We start from the raw sequence: 18184 nt of genomic DNA, 5'->3' as shown, positions 1-18184 counted from the left end.
CTAAAGAGTCATCGCTGTAGTGTACAGTATGTTATACATACCACCAATGCAAAAAACTAATCATAATAATATATGTATATGTCTCGGCAAAAAGACCAAAATATATTAATACTACTCACATCTGGTAGGTACACCTGTAACCAAAAGAAGTGTCAGAATACATGAAGGAGGTTATTTGTGGGGTAGTAATAACTGTAAAATGATAGGGCTAAATGCATATTTATTTCCTTTTCCCTGAGTGTTCCAAATAAAACAGTGGTTTCTGTCTGTTATGAAAGACAATATATTGAGTTCACCGGGGCACTGAAAGTGGTTAGTTATTCTTGGTTATATAAATTGTGCTCATATGTCTGGAACTCAAAATATTTTGATAGATTCATAAAAACTGTGGGCAAACAAAATGAGTGCAGCCGCAAATGCTCAACACATCCTTCACAACTGCAATCATTGTGAGGTTCCCAAGTCCAGCGCCCTCTGTTCTCACCCATCCATCTGCCTGAAGCAGTCTGTTCTCCAGAGTTTTACATCCTAGATAACTTTAAATACAGCCAATAAAATACAAAGCTGACCTATAAATCACATATAAACATACACACACAGGGCTGCTAGTGTGTTCTGCGCCATCCTACAAACTATAAATTTGCACCCTCCCATTCTTTGCAAAGTCACAGCACGTGTGACAGAAGAAAGAGGTGTGGTCTCAGAAGGTAGGAGCATGGCCACATTATTTTCCCCCATTTAAAATTATGCCACACAGTAACACAATCTTATTCACATTACACGGCATATAGGGGGTTATTCTGATTCACTCGAAAAGGCACAATCACTCTCTAATGGACAAAACCATGTGCACTGCAGGTGGGGTTGATGTAACATGTGCAGAGAGGGTTAGATTTGGGTGGGGAGTGTACTTCAAACTGATATCTATATTGCAGTGTAACAATAAAGCAGACAGTATTTACCCTGCACAGAAACAATAAAACACCCAAATCTAACGCTCTCTGCACATGTTACATCAGCCCCACCTGCAGTGCATATGGGTTTGTCCATTAGAGAGTGATTGTACCTTTCTGAGTGAATCAGAATAACCCCCATAGTGTCCTTCAAATTACGTGATACAGTAGAGCCCTTACACATAATACCCACAGTAGTGGTAACCCTTATACATAATGCCCAATGTAGAAGTGCCAGTTATGCACATAATGCCCACAGTAGTAGTAATGCCACGTACACAAATAAGGCTCTCTGTAGCAGCTTTGTTTACACACATAATGGAGGTCATTCTGGTTGACAGGCAAAGCTGTGAAATTCAAAGCTTTGCGTGTAATTTTAAAGCCGACTGCACAAAGAGCCCCCCTGAATAAGGACCGATGCCCACAGCGGTAATGCTGCTTACACACATAGGGGGTAATTCAGATTTCTTTGCAAAGCACATTTTGCATGCTAATGGACAAAACTATGTGCACTGCAGGTGAGGCAAATGTAACATGTGCAGAGAGAGTTATAATTGGCTGAGTTATTATGTTTCTGTGCAGGGTAAATACTGGCTGATTTATTTTTAAACCTGCAATATTGATATCAGTTTGAAGTACACACCCCACCCAAATGTAACTCTCTCTGTACATGTTACATCAGCCCCACCTGCAGTGCACATGGTTTTGTCCATTAAAGGAGTTTGCTTTTGCGAGCCAACTGGAATCACCCCCATAATGCACACAATAGTAAAGCCGCTTACACACATTGGGCCTGATTCAGGTTGGCTATGCAAACCAACCTGAATCACCATATAATGTGCACTGTAATAGTGCCACTTGCACACATAGGGGGTAATTCAGACATGATCTCACGGACGCAAATTCGCATGGCCAGCGTTCAGTTAAGATGCCGCCTCGCTAAAGTGAAATCCCACAATCCGGGCTGATGGCGGAATGAGTGTGTGCATAGCGTAACATAGCGGGACCTTGTAGCTGCTTGAACAACTAAATATAAATGAGGATCTATGTGTACTGGTGATTGGAGTCTACATGTAATTGCTTTGTCTTTAGGCTAAGAACTGCATATGATATCATGTGAAACACTTATACAATCTACTGTATATGAGAAATGTCATTGGGAAATATTGTTGGTTGGCGACTATCTACTTTATGGGTTTTCTGTGTACAAATCTGCATGACAATGTATGACAAATAGTAATAAGAGAGTTTTCTTTGTTTCATTTTATTTACTACAGTACTACTCAAGTCCTCCTCCTCCAGACCAAGAGAGAGATATATTTGTGGGATCTATGCAGGTAACCTTCCTCTGCGCACAGATATTTGGTCAAACGTACACAGTACAAAAAATAGAACACTCCCTACAGGTGGCGCCAAGGTCACAAGCCCGAGTGACCGATGCAGCATAAGTGTGGTCACAGGGTACGGCTAACTACATGAGCAGCTTCAATTACATTATGGACAGGACGCTGCACCCTTTTGTCAGTGACCGGAACCTGTGGCGGAGCTCTCTGAGGCAAGTTGCTGCGGTTGTTGAGTATTAGCAGTGAGTTCTGCTGGGTGAGGACCTCATCGCTCACAGAGATGCCATCCAGGTACTGCTTCAACAAAATGCGGAGCTTCTGGTTATCCTGGGACAGCACAGCTTTCTCATGCTCCAGTGCCCAGCGTTCAAGCAGAACTTTATTGTACCGCTTCCAAAACTGGTCCAGCGCTGTGTAGTCCTGCATTAGCTGAAAGGGAGGAATATATTAGTGCACAATATAACTAAGCTGATTCTGAGAGCTTGTTCACGCTTGGGTGCTGACATTTGGGGAGCACATTTATTATTCAATATTTGTCACAAATATTATCACCCCAATATACCATGCACAGTCCAGTCACATAGGTTGCTATAAGGGCTGCAAATCTGTCATATTTACAAGCTGTGTGAAACATTTTGGAGCTTGGCCCCAGCTGCCTATGTTCTGTAGAACTTACTGTCAGCGTGTTCCCCCAGGACCCTACCCTGCAATGTCAGCCACCCGGGGGTCCCAAGAGAGGATGGAAGTGACTGCTGATGTGATCACTTCTCTCCTAATACACTGCCGGGACAGACTCCCCGATGTCCCAGTATCCGTATATTACTACATGTGGGCCAATGTTAATTTCTTATTGCTGCAATAATAGAGGCATATGCTCCTTGGTGTAGTACAACTGCATGTTCACTGTTTTGCATTGATCTTTAGCACACACGTGACCAAGAACTATGTATGAATCACATAACATAAATGGTATTACTGTATGGTGGTTGGGATTGTCACCGTGCTCACCAGTGCCAACTGCTCAGAAGGCATCTCCATACTGGCTCTCTCAGCCTCCGCTCTCTCTGCATCACTTAGGGAAGATGGGTAGAACGGCAGCACTTTCTCTTCCTCCGTCTCCAGCTTGCGGCACATCTCCGCCACATGTAGTATATGCTCACCCTGCACACGGGACAAAGCTGAACTTTTTATTTATGATACAACAAACTAAAGTAGGTCAATAATTCCCCATTTGTTCCAGAAACTCTATTGAATTATTTAAATTTTTAACTGTCTCTGGTCCATTGTTAAATGAATTCCACTGCAATGTCAGGGGCATTGTATGCAAATGAAAGGCAGGGTACTCAATTGGTTTCAAAGAGAAAGGACCTCTTCCATTCGTATCTGTGTAACTATCAAGCACTTGTTTCTTTTACGTGGAGATGATGGAAACACCCTAATTCCATTATGTATGGCTCTTATCCTAGGGTGTGTCTGGGCAGTAGGCGCCGATACCGCACACTCTTCAGACTGCTGGGCGAACATATTACTGAATAAATTATTCAGTGGTTATTAATGAGAACACTATGAATATATTTCTTCAGCTATTTTCAACCAGCTACAAAACAAATGTTGCTGCCAATGAGAATTAGATCTGCATTTACAAGAAAACATAAAGTGTACATAAGTGCAAGATAAGAAAATCAACCTGAAGATTGTATTCTGTATAGGGCAGTGCTGATGTCAAACCCGGGGAAAGAACATTAATTAGCTCAGGAGTCTCGTGTACTGTGGGTACATTGCTGAATCAGCGCCAGATTGTCAGCTAGGGGAGCAAATACAAAATACACAGAAACAACACTAAAAAGGATTTGTTGTAGTATGTGGATGTGAGACTTCATTGTATCACACCTCCAAGCTTGCCTGACACCCCATTTCTGCAGCTTGTGTTGCTGATTAAGGGGCCCATTTATCATGGATCGCATTGGGTGGAATGTTACCGACCAGGATTGCATTGTAAAATGCGATCCTATCGGCGGGATGTATCATCCCTGACACACAGGGACAGGGCTCCGAAAGGAGCCCGTCCCTGCGATGTGCTGAGCCGGGCGCCGGGGGGTCTGCGCTTGCGCTGTTAGCGCTGACTCCCCTGCCAACTCCATAGGCTACAGTGGGCTACCGCCATCTCAGCATGGCGGTAGCTCAGGGATACGAATCGTTGCTGCTTGATGTTGATACATCGGGCAGCTTTGCATCCCCCATAGAAACCCATGGAGGATGCGGCCGGTGGCAGTGCAAGAGGGTTCCTTCTGATACATTCTATTGATATGTAATATTTGCGGCTAACCCCCGAAAAACAGGTGTTTGTGGGGATTTAGCCGCAAATATTGAATGATAAATGGGCGCCTAAAGCTGGCCATACATCAGAATAACCTGCATACGACCTGATCGTATACTGGTCTTAAGAGCAGTCCAATGAGCGATCTTATATGCTTTAAAAGCTGAGAACACCCCTGAAAACGTTGTCCACCCAACAACGCGTTGCCGCCTACTCAATACTGCGTCGGTTCCCTCCGCTGTCACTCAGACTGCGGACACATTTTCCAGAATGCAACCACAGTTTGAGGCCTCACGTATGCACACTGTGGCGTACATGCATGCACAATTGGTAAAATTAGAAAATTGCTATCTCCATGCTGAAATAGGCCCAATAGCCACATTGCAACCGTTTCTGAATGAGTCTCCTGAAGCGGTTTAACGGAGTGAAGCTGGTAACTTATTTAGTGTTGAAATCGCCTAACTTCGAACACAGTCAGAAAACATAAACTGTAGAAGCTAGATCCATCCTATTACTGATAACCACCTGTGATTCTCCTGAATGGAGCATGCAGGAATGTGCCTAGTTGCTTACATTGTCATTACTTGTTCAGTGTGACCCTTTGTACATTTTGCGTGAGCAAGAAAACAATAAAGAGTGCTGTCATAGTACTCATGAACAGAGAAATTCCCAAATTTCCACCAACGTGCAAACTCTATGTCCCCTTCCCTCCGGAAGAGATGCAGCTGATCGCATGTGCTTCTTATCTTTAGGCCCTGTCCACCCATAATGCATTGCATGGCAGATACGTGAAGAGAGGGCAGTGCCATGATGCTATGTCGCTGACATCAGAGACCCACCCGAAAAACACCAAGGCACATCTGCGTTTGGACAAACACACCCACATCGTTCCTTGCATGCGCTGCGCAGTTGTTTGATGATCAATAATGCCTTTTCTCAACTTAGCGATCCATGCTGAATAAGGCCCACCATGCTGTCCATTTCACTAGGAAGCGTGAGGGATGCTGTACAGCAAACTACTCTTCTGGGAGTCAGTGGGACTCTCCAAACATTCGTGAACCCCCTTGATGTTGTGGAGAGTAGAATAGGTTTTCACGTTTAAGTTACGTTTGTTTTGGAATACTACTATAATATGTATAATTTGGTGGTAAGTGTACCTTGTCTAGGACCCTCTTCAGTTCCTTGAGTGCAGCATTGCTCTGCAGAGTCAGTGTGGTAAGGTTACTGTGATCTGCAGCTCTGGCTTGGTTCATCTGAGATTTCAGCTTCTGGAACTGCTTGTGCACCACTTCCTTATTATCTCGCAGCTGTAGGTTCTGCTTCTCACTGTCCCGGGAATGAGCTGCAATCTTATTCCTCAGGGCTGCTATCGATTCCTGATGGAAAAGGTACAATACAATAGTATAAAAGCAAATAACTAAGTAAGTTCAGTATTCTGCATTCTCAGTGCACAATACAGCTGAGATGTAGGGAAGCAAAGGAAGCAAAGGAACTGTCCACGTACTACTAGGAAGAGTGTAACACAAGTGAGAAGATATGGCAGTATAAGCTGTGTAGGAGAGAGATGTGATTGAAGTGCAAGAGAAGGGTGCTGTGAGAACAGGAAGGAAGAGGGCCCTGCTCCAAGGAGCTTACAATCTGTCCAACCTTGTCTTTGTAGGCAAAGTTAGACAAACTCCAGTCACCAGGTAGACTAAAAAAAATGTCCCATCTGTAGTGTGCCCAAGTCACATTACAATTGCTTGCTGGCATTTAACCTTTATAGTCACAAGATTCTGCAATGTGCACAGCTCATACTACTTTTATGTCCTGGGCTGCAGTAAAATGCACTTCGTATAGGAGCATTAGTGATACAATAATATTAATAGAAGTGCCCAGAGATGAATGTACTGTTTATAGTACTTCTGGGGGTACAGGCTGTTTATGTTATGCTTTTATGGAGTTACAGACTAGTGTTTAATATTGACATGAGTACTATCTGCGTGGTATAGTGCTTGTGTGGTGTTTGCTGGTGGGGGTACATGCAGGTGGGATGCTTGCTGGTGGGGGCATTTGCTGGTGAGGGCACGTGCTGGTGGAATGCTTGCCAGGGAAGAGGGGAGGGGGGGGGGTTGGTGTATTGCTTTCTGGTGGGGGCACTTGATGGTGGAATACTTGCTGGTGGCGGTATATGATGGAGGGATGCTTGTTGGTGGAATGCTTGCTGGTGGGGGTACATGCTGGAGGGATGCTTGCTGGTGGGGGTTCATGCTGGTGGGGGTACATGCTGGAGGGATGCTTGCTGGTGGGGGTACATGCTGGAGGGATGCTTGCTGGTGGGGGTACATGCTGGAGGGATGCTTGCTGGTGGGGGTACATGCTGGTGGGGGTACATGCTGGTGGGGGTACATGCTGGAGGGATGCTTGCTGGTGGGGGTACATGCTGTATGGGATGCTTGCTGGTGGGGGCACATGCTGGTGGATTGCTTTCTGGTGGGGGCACATGCTGGTGGATTGTTTTCTGGTGGGGGCACATGCTGGTGGAATGCTTACTGGTGGGGGTACATGCTGTATGGTATGCTTGCTGGTGGGGGCATATGCTGGTGGAATACTTATTGGTGGGGGCACATGCTGGTGGATTGATTTCTGGTGGGGGCACATGTTGGTGGGGGTACATGCTGGAGGGATGCTTTCTGGTGGGGGTACATGCTGGAGGGATGCTTGCTGGTGGAATGATTGCTGGTGGGGGTACATGGTGTATGGGATGCTTGCTGGTGGGGGCACATGCTGGTAGTTTGCGGCACATGCTGGTGGAATGCTTACTGGTGGGGGCACATGCTGGTGGAATGCTTGCTGGGGGGGCACATGCTGGTATAATAGTTACTGGTGGATGCTGGTGGAATGCTTGCTGGAAGGGGTACATGCTAGTAAAATGCTGGTGGGACTGGGCCTAACCATTGCGGTTCTGGAGAGTTAGTGAAAGTCATTTCCCCTTGAGTACCTGGAGGGACAGACTGCAGGTGAAGAAGAACCATGGAGCCACTGGGACCTGAGGAAAAGGGCTAAAGCTCATTAGTGACACTACTGTGACTTGCATCATCTATTGACGTCCCTGGTGGGATAGAATTATTGTGCAGGTCCGTGGTGGAGGTGGAACTAGTTCCGCCCACAATTACAAGTTGTGTAACTCCGTTCCATCCCGTCCCTGTCCCCACTTTAACTGCTGTGGTGGGGAACATGCTGGTGCCAATGTACTGTTATTTTATTACTTCTAGGGGCACAGGTTTTGTTTGTGTGGTCTGATTTCCTCTCGCAGTACCAAGAAAACTGGCAGAATAATTATCTGAATAATGTAGGCTGGTTTGTTCTTCTCCTCAGTGGCAGGTATGTTGGATTGGGGCAGGGATTCGTTGTAAAGTACTGCAAAATGTGCTAGACACTATTGACACAACAGAATGTTATTCAATCATTCTAGAATTGGGTGATACAAATACTGTAAAGTCTATAAAGTTGTGTAGCTTTACTTTAAATGTGATAAGAATATATTGTTGCAGATTGTTACCTGAAACTTCTGAAGCTTTTTCATCTGGTAAGCAATTTCTTCAGCACTTTTCTCATCTTTTGCTTTTAAGGCTTCAAAGGCGATCTTGCGGTCCTCTGTGGAGCTTGTGTAGTTTTTCAGGGCTTGCTGAAACTGTTTCCACAGATCCTCTACGGTGCCCTCCAGAACCACACGTAGCGAGTGTTTCTCCTCCAAGCTCTGCCAGATGAGAGCCCAGTATTACTCATAGAGAAAACAGCAGTCTGACATGCACACGTGTGTGTGCTAAGCATAGTTATTGTTGCCTATGGCTTTCTGGTGAAAGCAGGTCAACAATGCAGCTCCCAGAGCTCAGACTGAATCTACATAATTATCTTCAACCAGGGCAATTACCTTGTTTTTTATATCATCTCTCATACTCTGAAAATCCTGTTTAGCTTCATTCTCACTCTCAGAGGTGTTCTGCTCCATGGCCAGCATCACATTCTGTAGATACAACATCTCTTTCTCCTTCTGCTCAATGATCATCGTTCTGAATAGGAAATTGTACACAGTATTCATTAATGTTTGATGAACCGTGTATATATATATATATATATATATATATATATATATATATATATATACATAAACTAGGTGATTCATCGCGCCCTCCATTGGGTCTGGCCGCAAACCCCCCCTGGAGCAGCGAGTCTAGCCAACCCCCCCCAGCAGCGGTGGGTCTGCACGCATCCACCCCCCCCCCCCCCCCTCGCTGGAGCAGCAGGTATGCCTGCAACTCCCCAGAGCAGCGGGTATGGCCGCACACATCCCCCCCCCGGCTGGATCAGCGGCGTCGGCAGACCCTCCCCTGCTTCAGGGGGGGTGGTAAGTCCTGCCGCTCCGGTTGGGGGCAGGCCCGCTTAAGGGGGTGTTGCGGGCAGACCCGCTGATCCAGGGGGGGTGGTATGCTCGCAGACTCATTGCTCGCGTGGATGGTGTGCAGGCAGACCTGCACATGCGGGAGTGGGGTTTGGGAGGGCGGACAGACCCGCTTGGGGGGGGTGCGGGCAGACTCGCTGCACCAGTCACCAGTTGGCTGGAGGGCGCCATGAATCACCTAGTAATGGTGGATGGTGGGTGGTGCTGTAGTGGTGTTTTCTAAGGGGGTGGGGATGTGTATAACGCTGGTCTATCCCTAGGGGGGGGGGGGTTGTGTATAACGCTAGATTTCTCCTCACTACTATTTAGTCACAATCCTTTTATATAGATAGCACTATGTCAAAACTATTTTCACTGAGTATCACTTTTGCATAGCATTCGTAAAGCTAGAAACACTGGTAGAAATGCCTCCACATCAGACAACGGTCACTCAAATATCTCACGCCACAAATAAATTAGGCACACTAGTGTGATTCAGCATAGAATACATTTGCTCATATCTGGCCAAATCTTACCTTGAGAAGGATGAACATCTTGTTCCCTAAAACCCCCTAAAAGTTATAATTTAGTAACATAAATGCAGAACAACAGATGCATCCCACAAATTTCCCCATTTGCGTGTGCCCTTTTCCTGCACGTGATATTTCATAAATAAGCTGTTTGTCCACTAGGTGTCAGCACAGAGCTATAACAAGTGTAGACTTGCTGTTCATTTTAACTGCAGAAATGGCTAATTTCCTTTATTATTTATTTATTTATTTATTTATTTATTACCAGTTTCTTATATAGCACACACATATTCCGCAGCGCTTTACAGGGAATATTTGAACATTCACATCTGTCCCTGCCCCAGTGGAGCTTACAATCTATATTCCCTACCACATGTTTAGGCACACACAGACATTCTAGGGTTAATTTGTTGAGAACCAATTAACCTACCAGTATATTTTTGGATTGTGGGAGGAAACCGGAGTACCCAGAGGAAACCCAAGCAGGTATGGGGAGAATATACAAACTCTGCACAGTTAGAGCCATGGTGGGAATCAAACCCATATACCCCTTCCACATCGCTCAAAATTAATAGGTTCATGCCGGTTTCTTGCCGTTTCGACATGGTAATTGGTGCGATGTGATAGGGGTTACCGGTTACAGCTAACCGATAGCAACACGGAAATCCGAACCGGGTATAAAGAAGGGTTCTTACCGGTTCGTTGTTGTGCAGTGTGACCGGGTTAAATGGGTCGAGCGAGCCGTTTCCCGTTCACACTATGGTGGAGGCGTCAGCTCTAAGCGCTGCCTCCTCCCCCGCCCCTGATGACGCTCTGACGCACCTCCACAATATTGCCGGATCGCTTTTGCCATCTGAACAGACTGCACATGCAGAATGGCACTGGGACTGAACCGTTTCAAAGTCCCGGTGCGACCCTGCATTTGTGGTCTGAAAGCGGTATAAATAACTTCAAAGCAGGTACATTTTATAAGCTGGCACATCAAAAAAAAAAAAAAACTCATTGTATTGTTTTAAGGATATGTGAACCTAGCGGATAGAAGAATCTACTACTACTGTCATGTAGCAGGTAATGCAAGTACAATTCAATATTTAGTTTAGTGCCTGAAATAACAGTATAGTAGATCATTCCAGTTTTTGATCTTTAAAATAATTTTCAAAGAAAGATGTATTTTTTTAACTGTAAATGTAGCTAGTATCATTCCGTTTTAAGGAAATTAATGCTTACCACATAATGATCATGTATGTGGATTTCAGAACCCTGTCTGAGTGGACATCATTTCTAAGGAGCATTATTACTGCGCTAGTTACCAGCCCACCAACATAACAGTGCCAGCAGCCGTACTTGAATTGCTCCGTCGAGTGCCACCTAGTGGCCGCTGGCACGTAAAACACTTTAATTCCCCCCAAAAAGGTGACAAGCAACGTTAGCCTATTATTATATAGGATTGCATAGACAATGCATGCAATGCCTATGTACAGTGACAATGCAGTGTGGAAGTTGCCATGTGCTGTGCCAAATGTGAAGTGTAGAGAATATTGCAGACAAGGTTAATGTAGCTAGTGTGGATGGTCAGTGTGATGGATCTCTGTAACGCATTCTTATCCAGCGTCCCCAATGTGTATGTAGAGTAGATGGAGCGGAATCACCTGGGAAGAACAGCTATGCAGTTGGAAAATGTATGTGAAGAAGGCAGTCAGGGGCTGGCATTATAAAGCTATTAAGTGCATTGGGGGGATGTATAGGGCCTGATAATAATAATAATAATAATAATAATAATAATAATAATAATAATTTTATTCATATAGCGCTCTTTCTCCAATAGGACTCAAGGCGCTTAACAAACAGAATGAATGTAATACAGTACAGAAAAGCTTTTCATAAACACTAATTAAAGGACTGAAGGAAACGCTTGAGTAAATAGGAAAGTCTTGAGTCTGTTTTTGAAGCATTCTAGAGTGGGGGTCTTTAGAACTGTGCGGGGAAGTGAGTTCCATAAAGTCGGAGCTGAATGGCTAAAAGCTCGACCCTCAGATGAATTACGGGAGATCCTAGGTACTGCTAAAAGTCCTTCATCTACAGACCGCAGTAATCGGGTGGGACAGTATGGAATCAGAAGCTGCTTCAGGTACCTTGGGCCTTGGTCATGTAGGGCTTTGAAACTCAGTAGATTGATCTTGAAAATGATTCGCCATTTTATTGGCAGCCAGTGAAGGGAGTAGAGAATGGGAGTAATGTGGCTAGAGCGGGGCTGGTTGGTTAACAGCCTGGCAGCTGTGTTTTGTACCAGCTGTAATCGGTGCAGTTCTTTTGCTGGTAGACCAAGGTAAAGGGCATTGCAGTAATCCAAACGAGATGATACAAATGCATTGATTCAGACCTGATCGCATGGCAACGAATTAGCAGAGCCATTCCATCATGGGTATGAGTCAGAGTCAACACCATGAAGGTTGACATACATTAGGTCAACACATGAAATAAGTCGACATGGCTAAGGTCCACAGGGTCAGAAGGTCGACGCAAGCATTAGGTTCGACAATGGGAAGGTCGACCGTCAAAAAGTTGACATAATTTTTCACGTTTTTTTGTCCCAAATTTTGACGTAAGTCGACAAGGACACTGTATCAAGATTTGGCACCTCAACGAAAAGCTGCATATCCATTCGCAGCTCACTCACCATCCAATGATTTCACCACTGTGTGCAGCCCGTGCGTAGCCCTCGGCTCACTTAGCACCTGATTGGGGCCGGGGCTGACATCACACACCCTCCCCTAAAATGCTTGGGCGCGCCTGCGGTTTTCCTTGCACTCCCAGAAAATGGCCGGTTACCACCCCCAAAGCCAGCTTCCTGTCAATCACCTTGCAAACAGCCAGCGATGAGAAGAAGTAGCAATATTTCATCGCACTGTGGCCTCGCGCATGTGTACTGTAACCCGTGTGTACACATAGTCTATCGATAATCAGTCATCGTGCGAATTAGCACAGCAGCGATCAGGCCTGATTATGTCTGTTATGTCTCCAATATGAATGCACAGTAGGAGCCAGTGTGCACTCCGCCCCTCCAACAGCTCACATTGCTAGAAAAAGGGGACATGCCCTAGAAGAAAAGGGGGATGACGGAATGTAATGTCAGGGCTGGTGTAATTAAATTTAAGATCTGGCAAGGTGAAGATAGGCATAATTGTTTCATATGTGCTAATCAGCGGAGAGGTGGGGCTGCAGCTCAGTTCAGATTTCAAATAGTGGAGCCACAGTTTGGAATGGCAGTTGGTCTGGCTCCTCTATTTAAAATTTGAACCATGCTGCAACCCCACCTCTGGAGCCACCACTGGTGATGGTTCACAGCTGTGGCCACATTGTCAGCATCCAAACCAGCAGCACTCCTGCATGGCTCCACCTCCTGCTGAGTTAGCCTGCCTAAAGGCAATTTGTTCACACTTTCCTTATGAGACCACTATGGGACATCTGTGAAGAAGATTTAAGCAGTGGCACACGCAGGGGGGGTGGGGGTCTGAGTACCCAGAAAACCCCCTGTGCCTATTCATTGCTGCCTGTGACACACCATGGGAATTAGCGTTCCCAGGGATGCATTGCGCGTTTGACGTCCGAACACCTGCGCAATGCATCCCTGGGATGTGAGGAGCCTGTACATCCACCCGCCCACCCAGCTTCACCCTGTCAGTGGCGATGGAGTCAGCAGCAGTGGAAAGCTGCAAGTGGGACCCTTCACTGCCGCATGACAGTCAGGTCCTAAGAGGCCCTTTACCTTCCACTGATACTGATGCCGGCTCCCGCATCCTGTGTCTGTCAAAATGTATGACAGACAGCAGCCCTGGCAGCGCAAAGCACAGGCAGCACAGCGGTGCCCTTGCCATGGGAAGCTGTGGCTGCTGTCCCCCGTGTGTGGTATGACCCACCGACAGTCGGGATCCCGACAGTCATTATCCTGACGTCGGGATCCCTACTGCCTGGCCTCAGACAGCGTGGCCAGCGCAACAAAGCCCCTTGCTACGCTCGCACCTATTCTATTCTCCCTCTATGGGGGTCGTGGACCCCCACGAGGGAAAATAGCCGCCGGCCATCGGTGTTTTAACAGTCGGGATCCCGACGTCGGGATCCCGACTGTCGGGACCCCGTCCGGCACCCGCTGTCAGTGGTCACCGTCAGACAGGACAGAATTAGGAAGAGACACCTTGCAATGCAGAAGATACATGGGAGATGAGGAGTAGCTGAGAGCAGAGAGGCAGGTAAGAGAGAGGGGGCAGGCTGCACATTGAAGAGAAGGAGGGAATATGTATGGGGAACTGCTGTGGGAACTATGTGTATGGGGAACTGCTGTGGGCACTATGTGTATGGGAAACTGCTCTGCGCACTATGTGTATGGGGAACTGCTCTGGGTATTATGGGGTTTATTCTGATTCACTCGGAAAGGCACAATCACTCTCTAATGGACAAAACCATGTGCACTGCAGGAGGGGCTGATGCATGAGCAGATAGAGTTAGATTTGGATGTTTTATTGTTTCTGGGCAGGGTAAATACTGGCTGCTTTATTTTTACACTGCAATATAGATATCAGTTTGAAGTACAAACCCCACCCAAATCTAAATCTCTCTGCACATGTTACATCAGCCTCACCTGCAGTGCACATGGTTTTGTCCATTAGAGAGTGATTGTGCTTTCCGAGTGGGACGGGGGCATCTGTGAATAATACGTATGCAGTGTACAAAATGCCTGAGGTGGGCGGAGTTATCTGTGAATAATACGAATGAGGCATAAAGAATGCCTCTGAGGTGGGTGGAGCGATTTGTGAATAACACGTATGAGGCATAGTGAATGTTGCTGAAGTGGATCAAATTATCTATGACTACTACGTATGTAGTGTAAAAAATGCCCATGAGGTGGGTGGAGTTATCTATGGTTACTACGTATGCAGCATAGACAATGCCTATGAGGTGGGTGGAGTTATTTGGGAATAATACCTATGCAGCAAAGACAATGCCTATGAGGTGGGTGGAGTTATCGATGACTACTACGTATGCAGCATAGACAATGCCTATGAGGTGGGTGGAGTTATCTATGACTACTACGTATGCAGCATAGACAATGCCTATGAGGTGGGTGGAGTTATTTGGGAATAATACCTATGCAGCATAGACCATGCATATGAGGTGGGTGGAGTTATCTATGACTACTATGTATGCAGCATAGACAATGCCTATGAGGTGGGTGGAGTTATTTGGGAATAATAAATATGCGATGTAGAGAATGTACATGCAAAAAGTTTGTGCTCTCAATTAGCGCCACCAGATGTTATCATCCACCAGAATAAATATTATAAGAACTTTCAGATGTAGAGAATGACTAGGAGGAGGTGGGTGGAGTTATATGGGAATACTGCCTATGCAGCATGGAGAATGCCCATGAGCAGGGCCGGCGCCACCACTAGGCAGGACTTGGCATTTGCCTAGGGCGCCGGTCACTGGAGGGCGGTACTGAGCCGCCAAGGTACCATAGAGAGGTACCAGAAAGCAGGGAGCGGGGAGCAGGTGAGTCTGTAATCCTCCCTCTCCCCTCCCCGATCCCCATCCCGCCCGGTAATCAACGCTGCCCCCCCCCGCGCCGCCCATCGCCCGCTTGCAGTATCGCCCCCCCCCCCCTGCGCCGCAGTATCGTCCTCACCCTCCCCCCCACCTCGGCGGGCGGCGTCGGGGAGTTTTGCCTGGGGCAGGCGGGGGGCTTGCACTGGCCCTGCCCATGAGGTGGTGGAGTTATCTATGACTACTACGTATGCAGCATAGACAATGCCTATTAGGTGGGTGGAGTTATTTGGGAATAATACCTATGCAGCATAGACAATGCCTATGAGGTGGGTGGAGTTATTTGGGAATAATCCCTATGCAGCATAGACAATGCCTATGAGGTGGGTGGAGTTATCTATGACTACTACGTATGCAGCATAGACAATGCCTATGACGTGGGTGGAGTTATCTATGACTACTATGTATGCAGCATAGACAATGCCTATGAGGTGGGTGGTGTTATTTGGGAATAATAAAAATGCGATGTAGAGAATAACTAGGAGGAGGTGGGTGGAGTTATATGGGAATACTGCCTATGCACAGGGCCGGATTTGTGCCTAGGCCCGTGAGGCACCAATTAAGGGCGGCAGGCAGGCTGACATTCTGTTAAATGGCACAGCGGGTGGGCAGCGGCGAGTGATGAGCGCCGCCGCAGACATGAATTATCATATGTCAGCGGCAGCACCGCTTGTCACCCACCACTGCCCACCCACTCTGCTATGCACATTACATCACCGCTTAGTGGCTTGGTCCGACGGTCCACCTGCGCGTCCGGAAATGGCTTAGGCTCACTGCTGCCGGCTCCCGCCCATTGGCTACTCTACACACACACAGTCTATTGGCTGCTGTGTATCCAGCAGCTGAGCTGAGCGGCGTGCAGATCCTCCCTGCGCTCAGTCAGTCACAGTGTGTGAGCCAGAGAGAGACTGACGGAGACACTGTGCTAATCACTGTACTAATAAGTGCCTCCCTCTGGGTCCTCCGTACAGTGAGCAGTCCAGAGTGCTTAAAAAAATATTAAGGTGGGCTACAGTTACATTTTTATGAAATATATAAATAACAATGTATATACATATATGATAACATTAAAATAGGGGGAGGGGGGGACACAAAAATGTTGTGCCTAGGGGCGGCCTGGCCCTTAAATTCGCCCCTGCCTATGCAGCATGGAGAATGCCCATGAGGTGGGTGGAGTTATTTATGACTACTACGTATGCAGCATAGACAATGCCTATGAGGTGGGTGGAGTTATTTGGGAATAATCCCTATGCAGCATAGACAATGCCTATGAGGTGGGTGGAGTTATCTATGACTACTACGTATGCAGCATAGACAATGCCTATGAGGTGGGTGGAGTTATCTATGACTACTATGTATGCAGCATAGACAATGCCTATGAGGTGGGTGGAGTTATCTATGACTACTACGTATGCAGCATAGACAATGCCTATGAGGTGGGTGGAGTTATTTGGGAATAATAAATATGCGATGTAGAGAATGACTAGGAGGAGGTGGGTGGAGTTATATGGGAATACTGCCTATGCAGCATGGAGAATGCCCATGAGGTGGGTGGAGTTATATGTGAATAATACATATGCAGCATAGAAAATGCCTATGAGGTGCGTGGGGTTATTGCCTGAGAATATCAATGTGCTGTGAAGAACATATTCAGTTAACATAATAACTTGGAAGACTGTATCTATTTATCTCTGTATAAAAACCATAACTGAGCAAGCAAATGGATGACAGAAACACGGCATGTATTGTGCATTTTGCACACATTTAATGCAACACTGTGTTATATACAAACGGACAAAGGCCCTTATTCTGGTTCACTAGCAAAGGCAAATTCCTTCTCAAATAGACAAAACCATGCGCACTGCAGGGGTGGGGGGGGGGGCGGGCTCAGATGTAACATGTGCAGAGAGAGATTTGGGTGAGTTATTTTGTTTCTCTGCAGGGAAAATACTGACTGCTTTAGTTTTACACTGCAATATAGATATCAGTTTCAACACACCCCACCCAAATTTAACTCTATCTGCACATGTTACATCTGCCCCACCTGTAGTGCACGTGATTTTGTTCATTTGAGAAAGAATTTGCAAGCTTATACGGTGCGACCAATGGTGTGCTGATCATGTGTAACTCACCGAAGCCATTCCCTGCTGGGGTTTGCACATGTGCAGAAATGCGCATGCGCAAACCCCGACCATCGGGGCTGGGGTCGAATTTGGATTGTAATCCGCATTCCTGAATCAGACCCTCTCTGCCCACTAGGATAGTACAAAAAAAAAAACATACAAAATTAATTTCAACCTTTTTCATGTTGACCTTTTCCATGTCGACCTAATGACCATGTCAAACAATTTCATGCGTCAACCTATAATGGTCGACCTAATGACTGTCAACCTAATGCTTGTAGATCTAGTGACTGCATCCCCCTACAGCATCCAATCAGATGTGAACTTATTTTTCTAGGTCAGTTAATAAAATGAAAGCATATGTGTGATTGCTATTGGCAACACTACCTGCTCCCAGTTAGACAGCATTCAACAAACATTCCTCCTGTAGCACAATACCTCTCTGTATCAAATTCTCTCTGCACAGTCTCCAGCTCCTGCTGATACTCCTCCTGCAGCAGATCCAGGCGCTCCCTCTGCAGCTCCAGAAGCTGGTCAATGTTCTGGAGGTGACTACGCAGGGCATGGTTGTACTGCTCCTCTGCCTCCTCTACATCCTTTATTAGTGACTGAAACATACAGACATCTCTATCAGGCCCCAAGACATTTTCATGCAAATACTGTATATAGAAATCGTACATGACTTGTTCTGTTTTTATGTAGCATGTTTTTTGCATGATTTTTTATACTGCCCATTGACGGGTAGATTTATTAAGCTTGGTGAAGTAATAAAGTGTCTGGTCTTTATCACCGGCCAATCAGCTACTACCTGTTATTTTTCAAACCAAGCCTGTAACTTAATAGTCAGGAGCTGATTGGCCGGTGATAAAGTACCAGCCACCTTATCACTGCACCAAGCTT

At 46.2% G+C, this 18184-nt stretch overlaps 1 protein-coding gene across 3 annotated transcripts in view; it reads right to left on the bottom strand.

The window, feature by feature from the left end:
- Window positions 1-1672: 1672 nt before the first annotated feature.
- The window catches only part of DRC2 (dynein regulatory complex subunit 2), a 78170-nt gene continuing 61658 nt past the window's right edge, over window positions 1673-18184 (bottom strand). For 2 of the 3 annotated variants that reach the window (XM_083169070.1, XM_083169068.1), the window contains exons 4-9: window positions 17723-17892; window positions 8527-8665; window positions 8155-8352; window positions 5771-5989; window positions 3305-3457; window positions 1673-2725 (exon numbers count right to left, since the gene is read on the bottom strand). In XM_083169070.1, the coding sequence (XP_083025196.1) occupies window positions 2408-2725; window positions 3305-3457; window positions 5771-5989; window positions 8155-8352; window positions 8527-8665; window positions 17723-17892 (1197 nt within the window). In that variant the 3' untranslated portion in view covers window positions 1673-2407. The remainder of the gene's footprint in view (window positions 2726-3304; window positions 3458-5770; window positions 5990-8154; window positions 8353-8526; window positions 8666-17722; window positions 17893-18184) is intronic. The other variant, XM_083169069.1, reaches the window with a different exon arrangement.

Source organism: Crinia signifera, chromosome 2, assembly GCF_055691185.1.
Source record: "Crinia signifera chromosome 2, ASM5569118v1, whole genome shotgun sequence".
In the NCBI taxonomy this organism is placed as follows: domain Eukaryota; kingdom Metazoa; phylum Chordata; class Amphibia; order Anura; family Myobatrachidae; genus Crinia; species Crinia signifera.
The sequence above is the reverse complement of the archived record's forward strand: the minus strand, read 5'-3'. Positions and strand labels throughout refer to the sequence as shown.